A 21,043-nucleotide genomic window follows, 5' to 3' on the forward strand; every position below is an offset into this window, starting at 1 on the left:
ATTTTGTGATCATTTAGTTTTAAGTGAAAATAAATTTTTAATTTATATTTTTGATATTTATAATTTATCGAGTATAAAAGTTATTAAAGTAATAATAAATCATTATTATCTTTAGAACAGCTCTAATTTTAAAACTAAAAATAAGTTAATTTTTCAAGTTCTAACTTCTAAATCAAAAATTCATTTATAATTTTTTTGCGCGAAAAAACTAGTTATGACTTACGAGCTTAAATTTATCTAATTTTTTTCTTTCAGGCACATAGAGTTGAGCTTCATGAGATATCAGGTTGGTCGACGGAATTACTGCTCCGTCTCAAAATAGTTGTCACATCTAGTTTTGTGTTAGTCAAAATGAGTGATTGCCTTATAATCTTTAGTCAAAACTTAATTAATTTGACCAACAAAAATAGAGATATGACAACTATTTTGAGACGGAGAGTGCGAACATGACGAAACTAACTTCCCCGGAACGAAAAACTAATCATAGCATGACACATGGCCCCAAACTGCCCCACTACTCAAAACTCATAAACAAATCAACAAAACTCCCTCTTGCAAGTTGCAACCTTGTTCTTCTGTCCAATTACGTGTGATTCTTCGCATGTACAGTTTAGTTATAACTTGAAAGCTTTCGCCTCTTTGCTCTGCTTCGCTGTTTTGTCTATCATCTCCGCTGTCCCCACTCAATCAAATTACACACACTGACACACACACATATATAAACAACCTAGAAATGTTGTCTCCAATCTTACCTATCACAACACCACCTCAAACATCGTCATCTTCGAAAATGGCGCCATCCTCAGCAATGGCCGCCACTATGTTCCTCAGATCCGACGACGCCAGTTCCGATGATTACTACGTGCCTCTGAATCGCCTGTCCGTGTCGTCTCTCGGTGATGATCATTCGCACAGACTAGAAGTGAAGCCGCTTTTACCTAGGTCTAGCAGTTTCAATTCGATTAATACGAGGAAAGGCTCCACGTTTTTGAATCAGTGGCGGCGGAGAGGCTCCGGGGATAATTCTCCGGAGTCTGATCGGAGAAGTGACGGTCAGGGTTTGAGTAATGAAGTTGCGGAGGTTGCTGTTGATACGTATCGAATTACGAGGCTTGGCTTCACTTTGCTGCGCTATCTTGGGTAAGGATTGGATAATCGTGTTTCTATAGCTTTTGCTTTTTTTGTAATTTTGGTTGTGGAAGTTTAATTTGTTAAGGGGAATATTATGTAATGTGGGGAATGTGATTGATAGACGTTTTAAACTCGATTTCAGTTGGCGTTTATATGTTAGTTTATGTTTGTTAGGTTATAATTAGTAATAGAGTAAAGCTACCTTATATCAGTGTAGTGATCCCTTGTAGAAGTTAGTTACTTGCCGTGCAGTATGTTCAGTATAGGTTTCTTTGTTAAGATGCTTCTTACTTGCCCCCCTGTTTTTTTGTTCATCAATATTACAATAATGCTTATTTCTGCAGGTTGCACTTTTGTGATTCCTAACCTTTTTATCTATAAAAATTTATGTTAATTTTAAAGGTTCAATGGCCTTGCTAAACCTTGAACTGTTGCCTCTAATGGATTTATCATTATCTAGTACCCCGTCCTGGACTTACCTTTATCCTTTATAGATGTCAATCATAATTTGACATTTTATACCTATGCATTAGGATTAATTCGTAGGATTTATGTTTAGTGGGATTGCTTGTTTCTTCTCTTTTCTCTTGCCCTTCAATGGGAATGGTCCGTTTGTGGGATTGTTTTTTCCTCTTGCGCCCTTTAATGGATTGGCCCTCTGGCAGCATTGGCGCCTTTGTAGGATTGGGTTTTTTCTTTACTCTCTATTAGTTTAGTTCATAAACTAATTTACAGCTCTGCTTTTGATACAATTTGTGGATTTCTAGGTTTAGTTTTGATACAATATGTGAATTTGGATGCAGTTTTTTGTTTGGTTTGGTTCCGCTTTGGCCTTCATTTATTCTTGTTTTCATGCTAGTTGATCGCGGAATTGTTTGGATTTTGACGTTGTTTCAGTTGGTTATTAGATAATATAGATGTTTCTTCTCTTGATGATATATCTACAAAGGCTCGATTCAATTCATGATTCCAGTTCTCTGTTTTACAAACTCTCGATATTTGGTGCTCAAGCATCGTGAATTTGTGAATTTGTTTGAGAGATATCAACATATATATTACTTAGTATTATGGTATTGTAGTATTTCGCTGTATCATCTCTTATATTAATAACAAGTTGATTATAACTAAATCCCCCCTTTTTTCCTCCAAAGTTAGACTCTTTAACAGTAGCACTGGTATGCATATCAGTCTAACCTGAATCTTTAAGTTGCAATACAACACCTCTGTTACTTTTCGTGTTTTTCTGAATTTATTTTAACATATTGTTCTATTTGTTTTGATTATGATATACTTGCTAGTTAACTGAAAATGGCTGTGGTGATATGCTGTCTCATAGACAATAGAATTCTCTCTGATCATTTATTTTATTCAGGGTAGGCTACAGATGGGTCCTTAAATTTCTTGCTCTTGGATGTTATGCTTTTCTACTTTTTCCCGGTTTTGTGCAAGGTATGTAACTTGATTGAATATATTTCATGTATCAATATCCAGTTAGCAGTCTCTGATACACAACACATTTTTATAATACATAAATATTGATGCAACTACTATTTCTAGTGTTGCTGTTTTGCTTGTGGTGCATGAGAATTTATGTCTGTCTGTTGCAGTCGGGTACTATTACTTTTTTTCACGTCAAATTCGCAGAGGTGTAGTTTATGGGGATGAACCAAGAAATAGGTAACACTTGTTTCCATCTATTTTCCTGTACATTGAAATGTCATGGTTGCACACAAATGTTTTTTGCTTAATGATACCATGTTTCCCTTTTAAATTAATTTATTAATGATAAAAAGTTTACAGGCTTGATTTGTATCTACCAAAAGATACCAATGGACCTAAGCCAGTTGTTGCATTTGTAACTGGTGGTGCATGGATTATTGGGTGAGTAGCATATATCTATCCTGTTGACATAGTTCAGCTCCATAAAGGTAATGGTCCCTTTTTCCAAGTCAAAAATGAGTTTCTCTAGAGAAGGAGGTAATGTAAAAGTCAAGTAGTCAGGTTCATGCTATAAAAAGTTGTTGGTTGAATCAAATATGTAAAAGTTTCTGTAACCTTGGTTTTAAAAAACGTGTGTAGAACTTTTGATAGTATTGTGAAATTATTGTTTGAGAAGCACCAAGATAAAGGCAAAATGTAAGTGTTACTATATAGTCGAGGTGTATTCTTGTACAATTGAGTTATTATAGGAGTATTAAATATATACTTGCTTACTTTTTCTTTTTCCTCTGTGTTGATGTAGTTACAAGGCTTGGGGTTCTCTTTTAGGACAACAGCTATCAGAAAGAGATGTCATAGTGGCATGCATAGACTATAGGTGAATTCTAATTTGTCTTAACATCCTATATTCTTTTTGACGTTGTTATGCTATATACTCTGTTCTTACTGACAGTGCTTAATAATGTTGTATACATTGTCTAGTTACCTTAATTATTACCCATATACGTATGAATATAAAATTCGACCATCCACATAAGAAAATATTCAATAATCACTGTAATAGTCACTGATCTCTCCAACATGAACTCGATGAATATTGTTCCAACTTTGTGAATCATATATATGTTTTTTTCTTCACCTAAAACTCCGTACTTTTATTGAAATTGATTAAACTAGATACATCAGTGCCTGACAAATAAATTCGATTTTTTTTGGCAATAAAATGTATTACATACTTCTTTTAGAATCAAGTTTGATGGGCTTCTTATGTTTACTTTGTTGACTGAAGCAAGTAGATTAAGCGGGATATATACAGAATAAAACATGGTAGGGAAATATTTGAGTCACATGATTTGTCTTCTTTTAATTATTTCATTGTTAAATTATAAATAAAATTTGTGTGTTTATTGAGTTTATGCAAATTCTACACAATTCTACACATGTATAGGTTATCTATCTGTTGCCTATGTCACCTACTGCAAAGTTTTAAGTTTTAACACTGCAAGTACAAAGGGGTTACCCTAGTGGCCATATTTTAAAGATAGGAGATCCTTCTTGTGTAATAGCTAATAAATGAACATAATTCGATTGAAAGACCAGCCAGGTTAGCCTGTTAAAGAAATGTAAAATGTTCTGGATTCTTCAACATTAGATTTTTAGTTTTTTAGGTCTATTGAAGCTTAGTTTAAAATTATACAAGTATGAATGCATTTTTAGCTGACTTCTGTCACCTAATCTGAGATAATGTCTATATGCAGAAATTTTCCTCAGGGTACAATGAGTGATATGGTCAAAGATGCTTCTCAAGGAATTTCTTTTGTATGCAATAATATTGCTGAATATGGTGGTGATCCTAACCGGTAGTTATATCTTTCTTTCTGTTAGTTCTTTGATAATCTTATATCCAGATAGCTCGTTGCTTGAGAAATTGTTTAAATTTTCCTTCCTGTTCCAGAATATTTTTGATGGGACAGTCAGCTGGAGCACACATTGCTGCTTGTGCTCTCTTAGACCAGGCAATCAAAGAGTCTAGTGGAGAGCGAACTACTTGGAGTGTCTCCCAAATAAGATCTTATTTTGGTTTGTCTGGAGGGTAAATCTATGGACAACATATTTTAACTTGTAGTCATCTTTCCTAGTGTATACTGTAAAACATGTAAAGGGAATGAGAAAAAGCATATTGTTCTGAACCTGCTATATCATGAAAATTGTGATCCTTAATAGATTATACAACATATTGCTCTTTTTGGAGGAACAGTTTTCAGGCATGCTCATTTTTTAGCCTAGTGTTATTATGTCCTATCTAAAATTATCGATTTCCCCCTGTCATGGATATTAAAAATGAATTTGATATGTCACCTCTTGTTGAAAAGTTTATGTTTCATTTGTTATATTCATGTACACTGAAAACTAGTCAGCTTTACATCTGTATTGTTTAACATGTGAACAGGTACAATTTGTTAAACCTGGTGGATTACTTTCATAGTAAGGGTTTGTACCGCTCATTATTTTTAAGGTACGTATCAGGGAGATTGGGAATACTCTATATCTATTTATGCATGTGTGATCTTGCGTGCTTTATTTCCTCTATATAAACTCATATACGCATTCAAACATATATACAGCATAATGGAAGGTGAATTATCATTGCGCCGGTTTTCCCCTGAAGTTATGCTACAAGATTCGAATATTACAAGTGCTGCTTCCCTCCTACCTCCTATTGTCCTTTTTCACGGTACTGCAGATTATTCCATACCATGCGATGCCAGGTAGTTTTCTTTATTGAGATAATTATCTTTCTGCACTTGTTATCTCGAGCTACAGTATAATTATATCTGTTGTAGGCAAATTATTAGACTTATCTTTAGTTGTTTACTGCATATATTTTCTGTTGCTGCCATCTATACTCTTTATAAACCGAAGCCCCTTTCTGGTGGAACACAATACTACTAGTACCAAACTACCAGGGTTGGTTATCGCTTTTTTTTTTTAATTTGAATATATACTCCATCCATCTCAGAATAATAGCGTCCAATTTTGAATTGTGTTAGTCACTGACAAAACTTTGACCAATAATTACACATATTTTAATTAAGAATATATTAGAAACTATATCATTAGAAAGTCTATCTAATCCACTTCAAAAATTATTTTTCAGTTTTTTATAATTTTGAAAGAATCATTTTATATTCTCAGTCAAAGTTCAAAGTTGAGTCAATTTGATTACTAAAAAATCAAACGAAACTATTATTTTGGATGTTGGGAATACTATATTATTTTAAAATTCAAATATATGCTTTTACTAAATTTATCAATAACTAGTTAACTAACCCGCGCTTCACCATTAAAATGCTTTTCTAAATTTCTTACAAACAAATCAATAATTTGCATGGAGCATTTAAATAACATAACAAAGTAATAAATAACTTCACAAGAATAAAAGTAATCTTTTTAAGTTGAATCATTAGGCATATATTTAAATTATAAATAGTTAATACTGCAAAACGGATTTTTAAAACATTAATTCTATTTTTAAATTCATGTGACTGTAGTAAGGAATATATATATATATATGTGTGTGTGTGTGTGTGTGGGGTGGGGTGTGGGGGGGGGGGGTGGTCTAGTTTCACAAAGAATATTCGTACTTTAATTTACAATAAATAAGAAGAATAAAGAATGTATTTTATTAATGAACATATTTTATTTACAAAACCTAATTCTGTTTGTAATTGAAGCATCCATATATAAATTTTTATTCTATATTTGAATATTATAAATAAATATCTTTTATTAATATGTAATCTCAACCGTCTATCAAATAACAATAATCTAACGGTTCATATTTGTTTTGCGGTAGTATACCAAACAATCAAATTATCCTTATTACGCTTATTATATATAATGATATAATTAGAATTATGTAATAATATAATATGGCTTTAAATTTAGATGTTAAAGACCATATATATATATAATATTACATTTCTTATATAATTGTATTTATATTTGTTTTATAGATTCAATTGATTCATGATTCTATTATGTTGTATTACTCTTTACATAAAATGAGAGTATTATATGTGGAAATGTACAACGTTACCACAGATAGAAGCACAAAATGTGATTGTACCATTGACTAAATCCAATTGTATAGTGGTACCGTAGAGAATATCCTTTTTGATTATAACTTGCTTTAGCTTTCTTAGAATCAATTAATTATGGGTCCGCTCTCTGCAGTACAACTTTTGCAGACACACTACAAAGAGCTGGAGTAAAGGCCGAGTCAATTTTGTATGAAGGAAAAACTCATACAGATTTGTTTCTGCAGGTGACTGTTGCTGTCTTTGTTCATTCCATGTAGTGTACTTCGTATAAATTAAGTTTAGATTACTAAAATCTCACTGTGCTTAAACCAAACTTTATATCCACGTAGAGTAGTTTGATTTCCATGTGCGCCTCGTGCTACTTAATGCTAATCAGATGACCATTAAGTTTACAACATTAAATGCTACACACACACACACTTCTACACACACACACACACACACACATAATAGCAAGTTGGTCTTTCAGTTCATGCATTCTCTTGGATATTATTTGTGAGTAACAACTTTTTTACATAATCAATACAGTTTGAAAGTTATTCGTAAATAGAGGGATATCGTATGTGGTACCAGTTTATTAATGACTTCTATCAATGGTACCATCACATTTGTTGCCTTTAGTGGTAACCCTATATATTTGGTTTTTCACATGTAATGCCCTTATGTTAAGTTAAAAGACCGTAAAACAAATCGCATATTTGAAATCTTTGTAAAAAAACATGAAATAAACTTATAAATCATGTAAATCGGAGACAAAATTAGTGAGATATAATTGATCATAGTTTGAACATGAAGTTTGAAAATATCTCACTCATTTTAACTCAGTTTACATGATCCAAAGCTCTATTTCGAGTATTTTTCAAAAAGACTTCAAAAATATAATTTGCTTTATGGTATTAAATCAATTCTATTACGTTTTACATAACATGAGAGGTGGAAAATCAAATGTACAGGGTTAACACGTACCACTAGCAATTGTATAGTGGTACCATAAAGAATATTCCTAAAGTATATAAGCATTATGAGTTGTGGAAGTCAGAAACTAAGCAACATCAGTATTGATTATTGGTTAGTGTAAAATCCTGTGATTTTATTTATTTATTTAAATATTTCTATTTAATTAGTATTGTTATTATGAGTTAGATTTTAGATTTAAATTGTTTGTATTTATATAATTAGATATTAGCATTAATTGGAAGCTTCTAGAATTTATTTTGTGTTGGTTATTTGAATAATAAAATAGAGAGAATTCTTTATTAATGGAAAGAAGCGTAGAAATATTATCGAAAATCGTAATCTTCTTGAGAAAACCTTATATTTAGAAATTGGTTTATGAGGTGTAGAAAATTGTGACCCAAGTTTGGAACTTCCTATTTACGATTAGGTTTTATGTGCTATATAAGAACCCCTTTAGAATCCGAATAAGTCGTACAGCAATTTACGTGGACGGGCTTTGTTCGTGTTATTAATTTCGGATTTTAAGTGTCGACTTTGAGGTAAGTACCTTTTGACTTACTTTTATTTTCGAAAGGCTATTTTGATTTCGCAAATTTCTGATTTTTGTATAAGATGTAAGAATAAGAATTTTGTTTCGAAGTTTATAAGATATAAGATATGAGAATCTTTGAAGACCCAGTCTCTACGTTTTGAACCCGTTCGTAATTTACGCTATAGTTCCGGAACTAGCCTTAGATACCCTTAGTAGGCGCACAAGTGTGCAACTTTAGATACCTGCTAAGGGCGCGTGATTATTGAACTTTAGATCCCGGTCACTGGGTAAGTGTGGCAAAAGAATAAGAATAAGATCCCGGTCACTGGGTAAGTGTGGCCGTAGAGCAAGACTGTGGTATTTATAAGATTTTTATTTCTATTCTGTTTTAAATTTTGTTTGCTTTTAAAATATAAACTGTGGGTTGGATTTGCTTTTGCAAGTGTTTCAAAAATTATTATTGTTTTGAGGAACAATATTTTATAAAAACACCCACTGATTTCGAGATTAATTGTTAGTCAACTTGTTACTTGCTGGGCTGTGTAGCTCATCCGATTTTCTATATTTCAGGTTCTATCATTTGGAATAATTTTGAGAATTAGATCGAGGACTTTTGAATTTTATGCTTCGTGATTATTTGCATTAGTGAATAAAGATTTAGTGTTTATTTAGAATAATTTGATGAGTTTATCAGATATTGGTTTTGGATTTTTGGAGCTGCGTCTCTAAGTTTATGACTTTTGATTATTGGGTTTGACCGCTGCTTTGACTTATATATTATTTGAGGATTTTGATTTAAGTAATTGTATTACTTATGTTGTGAAATTAGTTTTTAATATTCCGAAAATTCGGGATGTTTCAGTTGGTATCAGAGCGAGGTTGTCCTTCGGAGTGTGTTAGGTATGGGACTAGCTCATTCCCTAGGGTGCGATCCGTGGACCGAGGTTTAAGTTTGACTTGTCTATGTTTAATGAGTTTTTAGTTATGTGTCATAATTTTGAGATAGGCTTTGGAGAATCTGGGGACCAAATTCTTTTTAAGGGGGGTAGAATGTAAAATCCTGTGATTTTATTTATTTATTTAAATATTTCTATTTAATTAGTATTGTTATTATGAGTTAGATTTTAGATTTAAATTGTTTGTATTTATGTAATTAGATATTAGCATTAATTGGAAGCTTCTAGAATTTATTTTGTGTTAGTTATTTGAATAATAAAATAGAGAGAATTCTTTATTAATGGAAAGAAGCGTAGAAATATTATCGAAAATCGTAATCTTCTTGAGAAAACCTTATATTTAGAAATTGGTTTATGAGGTGTAGAAAATTGTGACCCAAGTTTGGAACTTCCTATTTACGATTAGGTTTTATGTGCTATATAAGAACCCCTTTAGAATCCGAATAAGTCGTACAGCAATTTACGTGGACGGGCTTTGTTCGTGTTATTAATTTCGGATTTTAAGTGTCGACTTTGAGGTAAGTACCTTTTGACTTACTTTTATTTTCGAAAGGCTATTTTGATTTCGCAAATTTCTGATTTTTGTATAAGATGTAAGAATAAGAATTTTGTTTCGAAGTTTATAAGATATAAGATATGAGAATCTTTGAAGACCCAGTCTCTACGTTTTGAACCCGTTCGTAATTTACGCTATAGTTCCGGAACTAGCCTTAGATACCCTTAGTAGGCGCACAAGTGTGCAACTTTAGATACCTGCTAAGGGCGCGTGATTATTGAACTTTAGATCCCGGTCACTGGGTAAGTGTGGCAAAAGAATAAGAATAAGATCCCGGTCACTGGGTAAGTGTGGCCGTAGAGCAAGACTGTGGTATTTATAAGATTTTTATTTCTATTCTGTTTTAAATTTTGTTTGCTTTTAAAATATAAACTGTGGGTTGGATTTGCTTTTGCAAGTGTTTCAAAAATTATTATTGTTTTGAGGAACAATATTTTATAAAAACACCCACTGATTTCGAGATTAATTGTTAGTCAACTTGTTACTTGCTGGGCTGTGTAGCTCATCCGATTTTCTATATTTCAGGTTCTATCATTTGGAATAATTTTGAGAATTAGATCGAGGACTTTTGAATTTTATGCTTCGTGATTATTTGCATTAGTGAATAAAGATTTAGTGTTTATTTAGAATAATTTGATGAGTTTATCAGATATTGGTTTTGGATTTTTGGAGCTGCGTCTCTAAGTTTATGACTTTTGATTATTGGGTTTGACCGCTGCTTTGACTTATATATTATTTGAGGATTTTGATTTAAGTAATTGTATTACTTATGTTGTGAAATTAGTTTTTAATATTCCGAAAATTCGGGATGTTTCAGTTGGTATCAGAGCGAGGTTGTCCTTCGGAGTGTGTTAGGTATGGGACTAGCTCATTCCCTAGGGTGCGATCCGTGGACCGAGGTTTAAGTTTGACTTGTCTATGTTTAATGAGTTTTTAGTTATGTGTCATAATTTTGAGATAGGCTTTGGAGAATCTGGGGACCAAATTCTTTTTAAGGGGGGTAGAATGTAAAATCCTGTGATTTTATTTATTTATTTAAATATTTCTATTTAATTAGTATTGTTATTATGAGTTAGATTTTAGATTTAAATTGTTTGTATTTATGTAATTAGATATTAGCATTAATTGGAAGCTTCTAGAATTTATTTTGTGTTAGTTATTTGAATAATAAAATAGAGAGAATTCTTTATTAATGGAAAGAAGCGTAGAAATATTATCGAAAATCGTAATCTTCTTGAGAAAACCTTATATTTAGAAATTGGTTTATGAGGTGTAGAAAATTGTGACCCAAGTTTGGAACTTCCTATTTACGATTAGGTTTTATGTGCTATATAAGAACCCCTTTAGAATCCGAATAAGTCGTACAACAATTTACGTGGACGGGCTTTGTTCGTGTTATTAATTTCGGATTTTAAGTGTCGACTTTGAGGTAAGTACCTTTTGACTTACTTTTATTTTCGAAAGGCTATTTTGATTTCGCAAATTTCTGATTTTTGTATAAGATGTAAGAATAAGAATTTTGTTTCGAAGTTTATAGGATATAAGATATGAGAATCTTTGAAGACCCAGTCTCTACGTTTTGAACCCGTTCGTAATTTACGCTATAGTTCCGGAACTAGCCTTAGATACCCTTAGTAGGCGCACAAGTGTGCAACTTTAGATACCTGCTAAGGGCGCGTGATTATTGAACTTTAGATCCCGGTCACTGGGTAAGTGTGGCAAAAGAATAAGAATAAGATCTCGGTCACTGGGTAAGTGTGGCCGTAGAGCAAGACTGTGGTATTTATAAGATTTTTATTTCTATTCTGTTTTAAATTTTGTTTGCTTTTAAAATATAAACTGTGGGTTGGATTTGCTTTTGCAAGTGTTTCAAAAATTATTATTGTTTTGAGGAACAATGTTTTATAAAAACACCCACTGATTTCGAGATTAATTGTTAGTCAACTTGTTACTTGCTGGGCTGTGTAGCTCATCCGATTTTCTATATTTCAGGTTCTATCATTTGGAATAATTTTGAGAATTAGATCGAGGACTTTTGAATTTTATGCTTCGTGATTATTTGCATTAGTGAATAAAGATTTAGTGTTTATTTAGAATAATTTGATGAGTTTATCAGATATTGGTTTTGGATTTTTGGAGCTGCGTCTCTAAGTTTATGACTTTTGATTATTGGGTTTGACCGCTGCTTTGACTTATATATTATTTGAGGATTTTGATTTAAGTAATTGTATTATTTATGTTGTGAAATTAGTTTTTAATATTCCGAAAATTCGGGATGTTTCAGTTAGAGTGTTCCTTTTCTTTTGGTCTTTTCTTGATGAATCATTATATTTTTACGTTGCGTTCTTGGGGATATTTCTTAATATGTAAATGTTAGATGATGTTCCAACGTGGATGGTACTAACACAATTATGCTGCAGGATCCAATGAGAGGCGGTGCCGATGAGATGTTTGATGATTTGGTGCGTAGGATTCATGCTGGAGATGCAGAAGCCTTAGCCAAACATGCAGCTGCACCTCCACGTAGACGTCTTGTGCCTGAATTTATGTTAAAGTTAGCTCGCAGAGTCAGCCCTTTTTAAACTCACTATTTTTTTTCTACACTTTGTAAGTATCACATCAAAAAGAATACACATGTCTGAAAACAAATCCGATTATAATGAATCATTCTTTTTAGCTGTTCTGTTTCTTGTCCATAGTGTTTGCAAGCATAGAAGACACCTTGATTATTATATTTAATTTTATTTAGTAAAAAGAAGAAGATACCTTGATTACTGCCATTTTTTGGAATCCAGTGTAATTTTAATCTTTGTGCCTACTTAAATTTGAATTATTTGTTGGCGTTAAATAGTATAGTATGTTCTACATGGTTTATTAACTTTATTTGAAGCAGTTAAGTTATGTGCCTGCTTCGTACGTTAAACTCGGTTTTTTATGTTTTGCTACAATAAAATATACTCCTTAAAAGATTATTACTGTATATTTCATAAACAGCCTCTCTCAATTATTTCTAGACAAATAAAAATGTATGAACTATTAAACTATTCTTGTGAAACTGAAGAGAAAAGTACCGTTCAATTCATAATCAGAGCAGCTTTTGGATAAATACTTGTGATCCAAAAAATAATAATAATAATTTGATTTATCGAATCATACTAAAAATATGTACAATATAAATCTCAATCTACACTTTCAAGAGCCCCCAACTCATAATTTCCTATAATTATATTCATGAAAAATAAATGAAAATAATTAAAATAATAGAGAAATTTTAGATGAAAATTTATAAGTAACGAGTACAAGATGAGATAGAACATGTCTTTTCAAATTTCGAGTTTCATCTCTCTTACAGAGAATAAGAAATGAAATTAAAAAATCAATAAAATTTATAAATAATTATTCATCATATAATTTAAATTTTATTTCATTTTTCAAATTTATTCATCTAAACCAAACATAACATAAACGTCTATCTTATATATTATTTAAAAATTAAATTGAATATATAATCAAATTTTAATAAATAATCAAAATATATATAGCAGAAGTCAGAGCAGTCGGCAGTACATGTGAAGCAAGTTGCGGTGAATAAAACGTTATTGCTTTTAAGAGAAATGGAATCCATTTCCAAGGCCTGTAAGAAGCTCATGTTTTTCCCGCCATATCAACTAATTAAAAAACATGTTTATTCAATGCAATCTTCTTCATCTTTGCTTAATGAATTCACCGCCTACTGTCACCAAAGAGACCTTCCCAGAGCCATGAATATCTTATCAATTATGCACACACACAATATATATGCAGATTCTGTCACCTACTCCGAGCTCATCAAATGTTGCATCTCCCGAGGCGCTATTCGTGAAGCTAAAATTGTCCACAATCATGTTTTCTCAAATGGGTACAGACCCATGACATTTCTTATCAATGTTTTTGTCAGTATGTATGTCAAGTTTAATCTTCTGGATGATGCACAAAAACTGTTTGATCAAATGCCTGAAAGAAATGTGGTATCGTGGACGACAATGATTGCGGCTTTTACTAATGTTAGGGATTATGACAAGGCTATTGGGTTTTTGATTTTAATGCTTAGGGATGGGGTTAGGCCTAATAGTTATACTTTTTCTAGTGTTTTGAGGGCATGTTGTAAGTTGTCAGAACTTAGACAAATTCATTGTGGTATAGTTAAGTATGGGTTGGAGTCTGATGTGTTTGTGAGAAGTGCTTTGGTTGATATATATTCGAAATGGGGTGATCTGGTGAATGCTGAGCGGGTTTTTTCTGAAATGCCTACGGGAGATCTCGTTGTTTGGAACTCTATCATTGGTGCGTTTGCTCAGAATAATGAGGGAGATGAAGCTTTGAGTCTTTTTAAGAAAATGAAAAGATGTGGTTTTTCAGCTGATCAAGCAACTCTAACTAGTACTCTGAGAGCCTGCACAGGATTGGCGTTATTGGAACTTGGACAACAAATCCATGTTCATGTACTAAAGTTTAATCAAGATTTAACTCTTAATAATGCACTTATGGATATGTATTGCAAATGCGGCAATTTGGAAGATGCACAACGTGCTTTTAGTCGGATGTTAAATAAGGATGTTATCTCGTGGAGTACCATGATCATGGGTTTAGCACAAAATGGGTTTAGTCAGAAGGCTCTGGAAATGTTTGAAGCAATGAAAAAGGCGGGTATTCGACCAAACTATGTCACAATTCTTGGTGTTCTATTTGCTTGTAGCCATGCTGGACTTGTAGACAAAGGGTTGTACTACTTTAATTCAATGCAAAAACTTTTTGGTATTGAACCTGGAAGAGAGCATTATGGTTGTGTCATTGATCTTCTTGGAAGAGCTGGAAAGCTTGATGAGGCCATTAAGATGATCCATGACATGAAATCAGAACCTGATGCGGTTACATGGAGAGCGTTGCTTGGCTCATGCAGGGTTCACCAAAACATTGATCATGCAGTTTATGCTGCCAAACAAATTCTGGCCTTGGATCCTGATGATGCAGGAACCTACATACTTTTATCCAATCTTTATGCAAAGTCTCAGATGTGGGAAGATGTTGCAAAAGTGAGGAAGATAATGAGAGACAAAGGAGTCATGAAGGAACCGGGATGTAGCTGGATTGAAGTGAATAAAAAAGTACATGCTTTCGTTTTAGGAGACAATTCAAATCCACAACTAGATGAAGTGATTAGAGAATTAAATAAGCTAATCCTTAGATTAAAGCAAGTGGGTTATGTTCCAGATACAAATTTTGTTTTACATGATCTTGAAGGGGAACAAATGGAAGACTCTCTCCTTTATCACAGTGAAAAGCTGGCAATCATGTTTGGCATGATGTACTCAGTAAAGGGGAAGGCTATCAGGATTAGAAAAAATCTCAGGATATGTGGGGATTGCCATGTTTTTACAAAACTTTTGTCCAAGATTGAGGATTGTTACATTGTTATCAGGGACCCAATTCGTTACCATCATTTCCGAGATGGAATTTGTTCATGTGAGGATTTCTGGTAGCATCGTATGAGGATCACTGGATTTTAACTAACCATACAGATACTAGCACGGGTATCATTGAGGATTATTACATACTTACATCATTATTAGGGACCCCATTCATCACCATCATTTCAGTGATGAATTTTACTTATGTGAGGAACTGAGGATTTATGGTAGCCTTGGATAAGAATTACCGGATTTTAACTAACCATACAGATACTCACTATGGGTGCTTAAACCCTGCTGTGGATTAGTCTGGGCTGCTTGGTGAAGTTATTTAACCAAGCTACCAGAAGCACAAAAGTAACATTATCAACAAGTGATATGTCAAGGCTGGAGGCAAAACCTAGACATAAGTTTAATTTTACAGGTTATCGAGGTTTCACCCAACTTTTGCAAGATAAATGGATATCTAGGATTGCACATTTCTTTCTCTACTGCTAAACTGGTGGATAATCCAAAAATGATTTTGCTGTGTTTTTTAAATATACATGTGCAGTATGGAAGAAGACTGATGCTGCTGTATAAATATCAAGAACTAAATATTTGTATTATTTCTCATCTTTTTCAAATAAAGTACAAACTTCTCTTCTACTTATAAATAGGAGAATATTTTTAAATATAAAATTGCAGTTATTAATATTCAGAATTAAATATCGGTATTACTCTTCATCTTTTTGAAAACAAAATACAAAATTCTCTTTTATTCCAAGCATTTCCAACTTTACAAAACCCTTAACATGCCAAAAAAAAATATTTATCAAGTCATTGGATGAATCTAATTCAATGGCCCCGAAGGGGCAACCTCACAACAATTGATATACACCCTCCCACATATGATTCAGAGAGTTCCCTCTGTTTTTAGTTTGAATTTTTCCGTCAATTGGTGAACTTTTTTTGAAATCCGACTTCATTGTATTTTATTCATCTCCAAACGATCAATTTCTATACCATATGTGCTATATTTCGATTTGATTTAAAAACTTTTTAATAAAAAAGTTTGTACGACTCTACATACATATCGCTCTTCCCAATGTATCAAATACTAGTCTACAATATTCAGCGAAGTTTGACGCATTTTTCTTCTCTTCTTTTTTTTGCTGAAAAGTTTGATACATTTTTCATTTCCCCTTGTAGTTGTAGTTGTCAACGTCGTGGGTCATTGCATAACCCGACTTTGGTGTGGTTTCACCAGGCACCTTAATGTTGAAGTTAAAATCAGTCCATAATGTATCAGACCCGACGATCCTAATTTCATCATCATCTATCTATTAGCAGTAATATCTAGAAATATGTCAAAGGAGCACGGGTGAAAACATGGTAACTTTAGACCTAATCTTACTTGAAATTTTTGTAATAGTACTGCATTTTATTCATAATTAATATTTAGTTCAAGCTAAACTTTTTTGAGTAATAGTTCAAGACTTCAAGCTAAACTTACTACTTTAACTGCACTTGCAATGTTATTAACGTTGCAGTTATCATTTAAACTCATTATATAATTTTGTTATCCGTAATTAGAGCATCTCCAACCCTTCAAAATCCAATAAATTATGTCATAAATAAAAATTATAGATAATGTAAAATTGTGTTGATCACAATTATTCTTATCTAAAAATATGATCAACCCACTCATGTTGGTTTTAGAAGTAAGGTTCTATTTAATCTATTATCATATTATAACAATTTGAAATAATAATAATAATATATCATTTGTAAAATATAGTTAACCAATGATACTAAGCGAAAGGTTTTTAAAATTCAGCAAATTTTCTAACAGATCTGATATAGGCAGTCATTTTTAACGAACAGTCTTTGCTTTTTATTTATGTAAAAAAATGTTATAGAATCTTCCAGAAGCGCCCAGAAGCCCTAGCTTTACTACTGCATATTAGCATATATCGATCGCAGTCACTGATAATTAGTGATTCCACCTGATCAATAATAATTTGCATCTTTTTCTCAATTGGAATACTAGCGGCTTAATATTATTGTTCTGCGGATGTGGTCAGATATATCATCCTATGAAAAGTCACAAGAAAAGAATTGTAAACGTGTGCCAACTGATTTATACAGTTATACGGGTAAAATTACAAAAGTCCAGACAACTTGACTACACAGCAAAAAAACATCGAAATCAGTGGCGGAGGCAGAACACAATGCTCAAGGGGGCACTTTTTAATTTTTAACATGCTAGGGGCAATTTTTAACATTCCAGGATCACAAGGAGTAATATTTTGTAGATTAATATTGTCAAATATGTGGATCTCATATAAAAACATATACACTTTTCTGAAACCTACGGGGGCATGGGCACCCAGAGGCCCCCATGTCCCTCCGCCTCTGATCGAAACGTTACGTATTACTCTCTCCGTCTCTGCAGGAAGCTTACTGTTACAGTGTTACACGCATTTTGACACTCTCGTAAAATATAGTTCTATAATATATTTTTGATTTTTTCCTTTTTTAATAAAAGTTTAAACTTCAAACTTTTTCCAGGAATTTTTTAAAAATATATATAATATGAGTATACTTTATAGAAACCTTAAAATACGTGTCAAAAAGTAACGTAAAGAACCTGGTGGGACGGATGTCAGAATCATCCCTTTAGTTTAATACTCCCTCCACTATTACATGTCCACTTTCAAAAAATCACATAGTTTAAGAAAAGTGGATTTTGAGAAGAAAAAAAAAAGGTGTATTAAGTTATTAATTGAACCTGTGGTATATGGTTGATCTTGGAAATATAAATTTAAAATATGTGAAGGATAATTGATTTTGAAAATATAAATTTACATTGAAAGTTGAAGTGGACAAGTATTTTGAAACAATTTTTTTTTTCTAAAGTGGACATGTATTTTGAAACGGAGGGAGTAGTTTAATATTCCCAGCTGTCTCCTAATTTTTTAGAAAAAAAATAGTTACAAAATTAGTGTTCTTTTCTCTTTTCGAAACAAATTTTAATATATTTTCAAAAGTAATTCTTGAAACACAATTTTGAACATTTGACTTTTATATATACACACAACTCACTGTAATTATTAGAGTTGATGAGGAAAATATTTCAACTAAATTTTTTGTAAAATTCATAAATCCTTCTCGAAGAAAGATGTAAAAAGAGGCAAGAAGATATACAAGAAGAAGGTATAGTCATTAAATAGAGTGCTATTTTATGACAAAAATGAAAAAAAATAATTAATAGAGCGCTATTTATATTCTGAAACTCGTTCAAAGGAAAATGTATTGTTTGTATTTTTTTCGACTGATATAGTTTATATGATCTTTTTCGACTTGCTCTCACCAGGAGTCATTAAATACTTCTTTTTGTAAAATTCATAAATCCTTCTCGAAGAAAGATGTAAAAAGAGGCAAGAAGATATACAAGAAGAAGGTATAGTCATTAAATAGAGTGCTATTTTATGACAAAAATGAAAAAAAAAAATTAATAGAGCGCTATTTATATTCTGAAACTCGTTCAAAGGAAAATGTATTGTTTGTATTTTTTTCGACTGATATAGTTTATATGATCTTTTTCGACTTGCTCTCACCAGGAGTCATTCAACTGTATAAATCTTCTAAGAAAGATAAGTAGACTGATATTATTTATATCATCCTTTTAAACTTACTAGCTTATAACCCGTGCAATGCACGGGCGGTTATAATATTTGTTATTTTATCGTATATATTTTAATTCAAAATAATATTATTGTGGGAATAAAATTATGATAGAATAATATGATTAAATAAAAAATTTTATTTAACAGATGATAAATTCTTAATAGTTAATTTCGTCAAATGGCTAATAAAAAATTAGGTCGAACATATATATTTTACTCAGAATGTTAAAATACGTTTTTTTTTCATGTTATAGTTTAAGGAGATTTATAAAATTAGATATAAATCAATCAATCAATCTTTTAATATTTCGTTATTGATAATTAATAATATAGTATGTTAAATATTAAGTTGAAAAGACGCGTAAAACCAAATACCGACCCATCATACTAACCTAAATGTTTTGGTTTAATAGATAATAAAAAAATATATTATAACATGTTATAAATTAAGGAGGTTCGTGGGTCGAATACCAACCGGCTCACCGAACTCGACTGACCTACCGACTAACTGAACTTTTCAAGTTTCGAATTTAACAGTATAATAGTATATTATAGATTTATAATATTACTTTTAAAGTGAGTCCATTAGTGTATTTAAAAATAATGTTAATGTATTTTGGTTTGAAAAATATCACAGGTTATTTATTAAATTATATAGAATAATATATTTTTATATATGTAGCTCTTGTTAATTGTAGAAGATCCGTTTTTTAGTTAGAAAATTTAAAAAAGATAATGTGTTTTAGTTAAAAAGGTAATTACTATGGTTCTCGATATTATTTTAAATGATGGAGTTTTTTTAGTTAGAAAATATAAAAAATGATAACATATTTTAATTAAAAAGAATAATTGGTACATAGATAAGCCCGTATTTTGGCCCGGGTACCGATTGACCAAACTTTCAATGTTTCGGCTTTCGGCTTTAATAGTATAATATAGATATATAATATCTTTTTTATATGAATGTTGCATGTGTTATTTTTAGAAAATCGATTTTTTAGTTAGGATTCTGAAAAAGATAATGTGTTTTAGTTAAAAAGAGTAGTTGCTATGTTGTCCAATATTATTTTTATAAAATTGAGTTTTTTTAGTTAGAACATATAAAAAAAGATAATAGATTTTTTAGTTAAAAAGATAATTGATTATATAAGTAGGCCCATAATTTGGCCCAAGTACTGACCGACCAAACTTTTAATGTTCCGGTTTTAATAATATAGTAAACTAATATTATTGTGAGAACAAAATCATGATATATGTAGCCCGTGTTAATTGTAGAAGATCTGTTTTTTTGTTAGAATATATAAAAAAGATGATGTGTTTTAGTTAAAAAGGTAATTACTATATTTTTCGATGATATTTTAGATAATGGAGTTTTTTTAGTTAGAAAATATATAAAAAAAAAAGATAACATATTTTAGTTAAAAAGAATAATTGGTATATAGATAGGCCCGTATTTTGACCTAATTACCGACTGACCAAACTTTCAATGTTTCGGCTTTAATAGTATAGTATAGATAGTATAGATAGTATAGATGCCTATGTATTTTTTAAGGTTTGACTTTAGTTTTTGATATAGTCAAATAGGTCTTATATTTGTTTTATGTTTTGATCTTATATTTGTTTTATGTTTTGATTTGTTTATATTTTGTTTGAAGCCCGCTAATTATAAAAGTCCGTATAAAAGCCCGCGTACCGACCAATCAAATTTTTAATGTTTCGACTTTAATAGTGTAGTATTTTTTAAGGTTTGACTTTGGTTTTGGTATAGCCAAATATGTTTTATATTTGTTTTATGTTTTGATCGTAGATTTGTTTTATGTTTTGATTTGTTTATATTTTGTTTGAAGCCCACTAATTTTGTTTGAAGTCCGCTAATTATAAAAGTCCGTATAAAAGCCCGCGTACCGACCGACCAAACTTTTAATGTTTCGGCTTTAATAGTATAGTATAGATACCGGCTTTATAAAAATAAATTATTCATTGTTTAAAATAAATATATAAATTATAAATGATCAGTAAGTTAAAATTTTTAAGATGCTAAAATATTTGGATAATGTGATTTATAGATTATTTAAGTATTTAGACAACTTTAATAATATATTTAATAATTTAAAAAATTAGAGCGTTATAATAAAGATAACAAAAGTTAATAGAAAAGAAGGAGAAACTTTTTTGAAAAATCAATTTCCAACTTTCTCTTCTCAAACCCAAGTAAACAGGTCGACAAAAATATATACTATCAATTTCTCC

At 31.3% G+C, this 21,043-nt stretch overlaps 2 protein-coding genes across 3 annotated transcripts; both read left to right on the forward strand.

The window, feature by feature from the left end:
• The first annotated feature begins 569 nt into the window (after positions 1-569).
• Positions 570-12,358, forward strand: LOC108210134 (isoprenylcysteine alpha-carbonyl methylesterase ICME). 2 transcript variants are annotated; one of them, XM_017381405.2, is made up of 11 exons: positions 570-1,140; positions 2,504-2,580; positions 2,739-2,808; positions 2,932-3,012; positions 3,374-3,448; positions 4,329-4,430; positions 4,526-4,663; positions 5,021-5,086; positions 5,196-5,339; positions 6,808-6,898; positions 12,096-12,358. In XM_017381405.2, the coding sequence occupies exons 1-11, from the start codon at positions 734-736 to the stop codon at positions 12,255-12,257; spliced, it is 1,413 nt and encodes a 470-aa protein (XP_017236894.1). In that variant the 5' UTR covers positions 570-733; the 3' UTR covers positions 12,258-12,358. The 2 variants fall into 2 exon arrangements, with proteins under 2 accessions (XP_017236894.1, XP_017236895.1); XM_017381406.2 differs by having other exon boundaries at positions 695-1,140; positions 2,509-2,580.
• An 897-nt stretch (positions 12,359-13,255) lies between these two features.
• Positions 13,256-15,662, forward strand: LOC108207020 (pentatricopeptide repeat-containing protein At2g03880, mitochondrial). Its single transcript, XM_017377486.2, has one exon. The coding sequence runs from the start codon at positions 13,290-13,292 to the stop codon at positions 15,192-15,194; it is 1,905 nt and encodes a 634-aa protein (XP_017232975.1). The 5' UTR covers positions 13,256-13,289; the 3' UTR covers positions 15,195-15,662.
• Positions 15,663-21,043: the final 5,381 nt, after the last annotated feature.

This window comes from Daucus carota, chromosome 2 (genome assembly GCF_001625215.2).
Source record: "Daucus carota subsp. sativus chromosome 2, DH1 v3.0, whole genome shotgun sequence".
NCBI classification, from domain to species: domain Eukaryota; kingdom Viridiplantae; phylum Streptophyta; class Magnoliopsida; order Apiales; family Apiaceae; genus Daucus; species Daucus carota.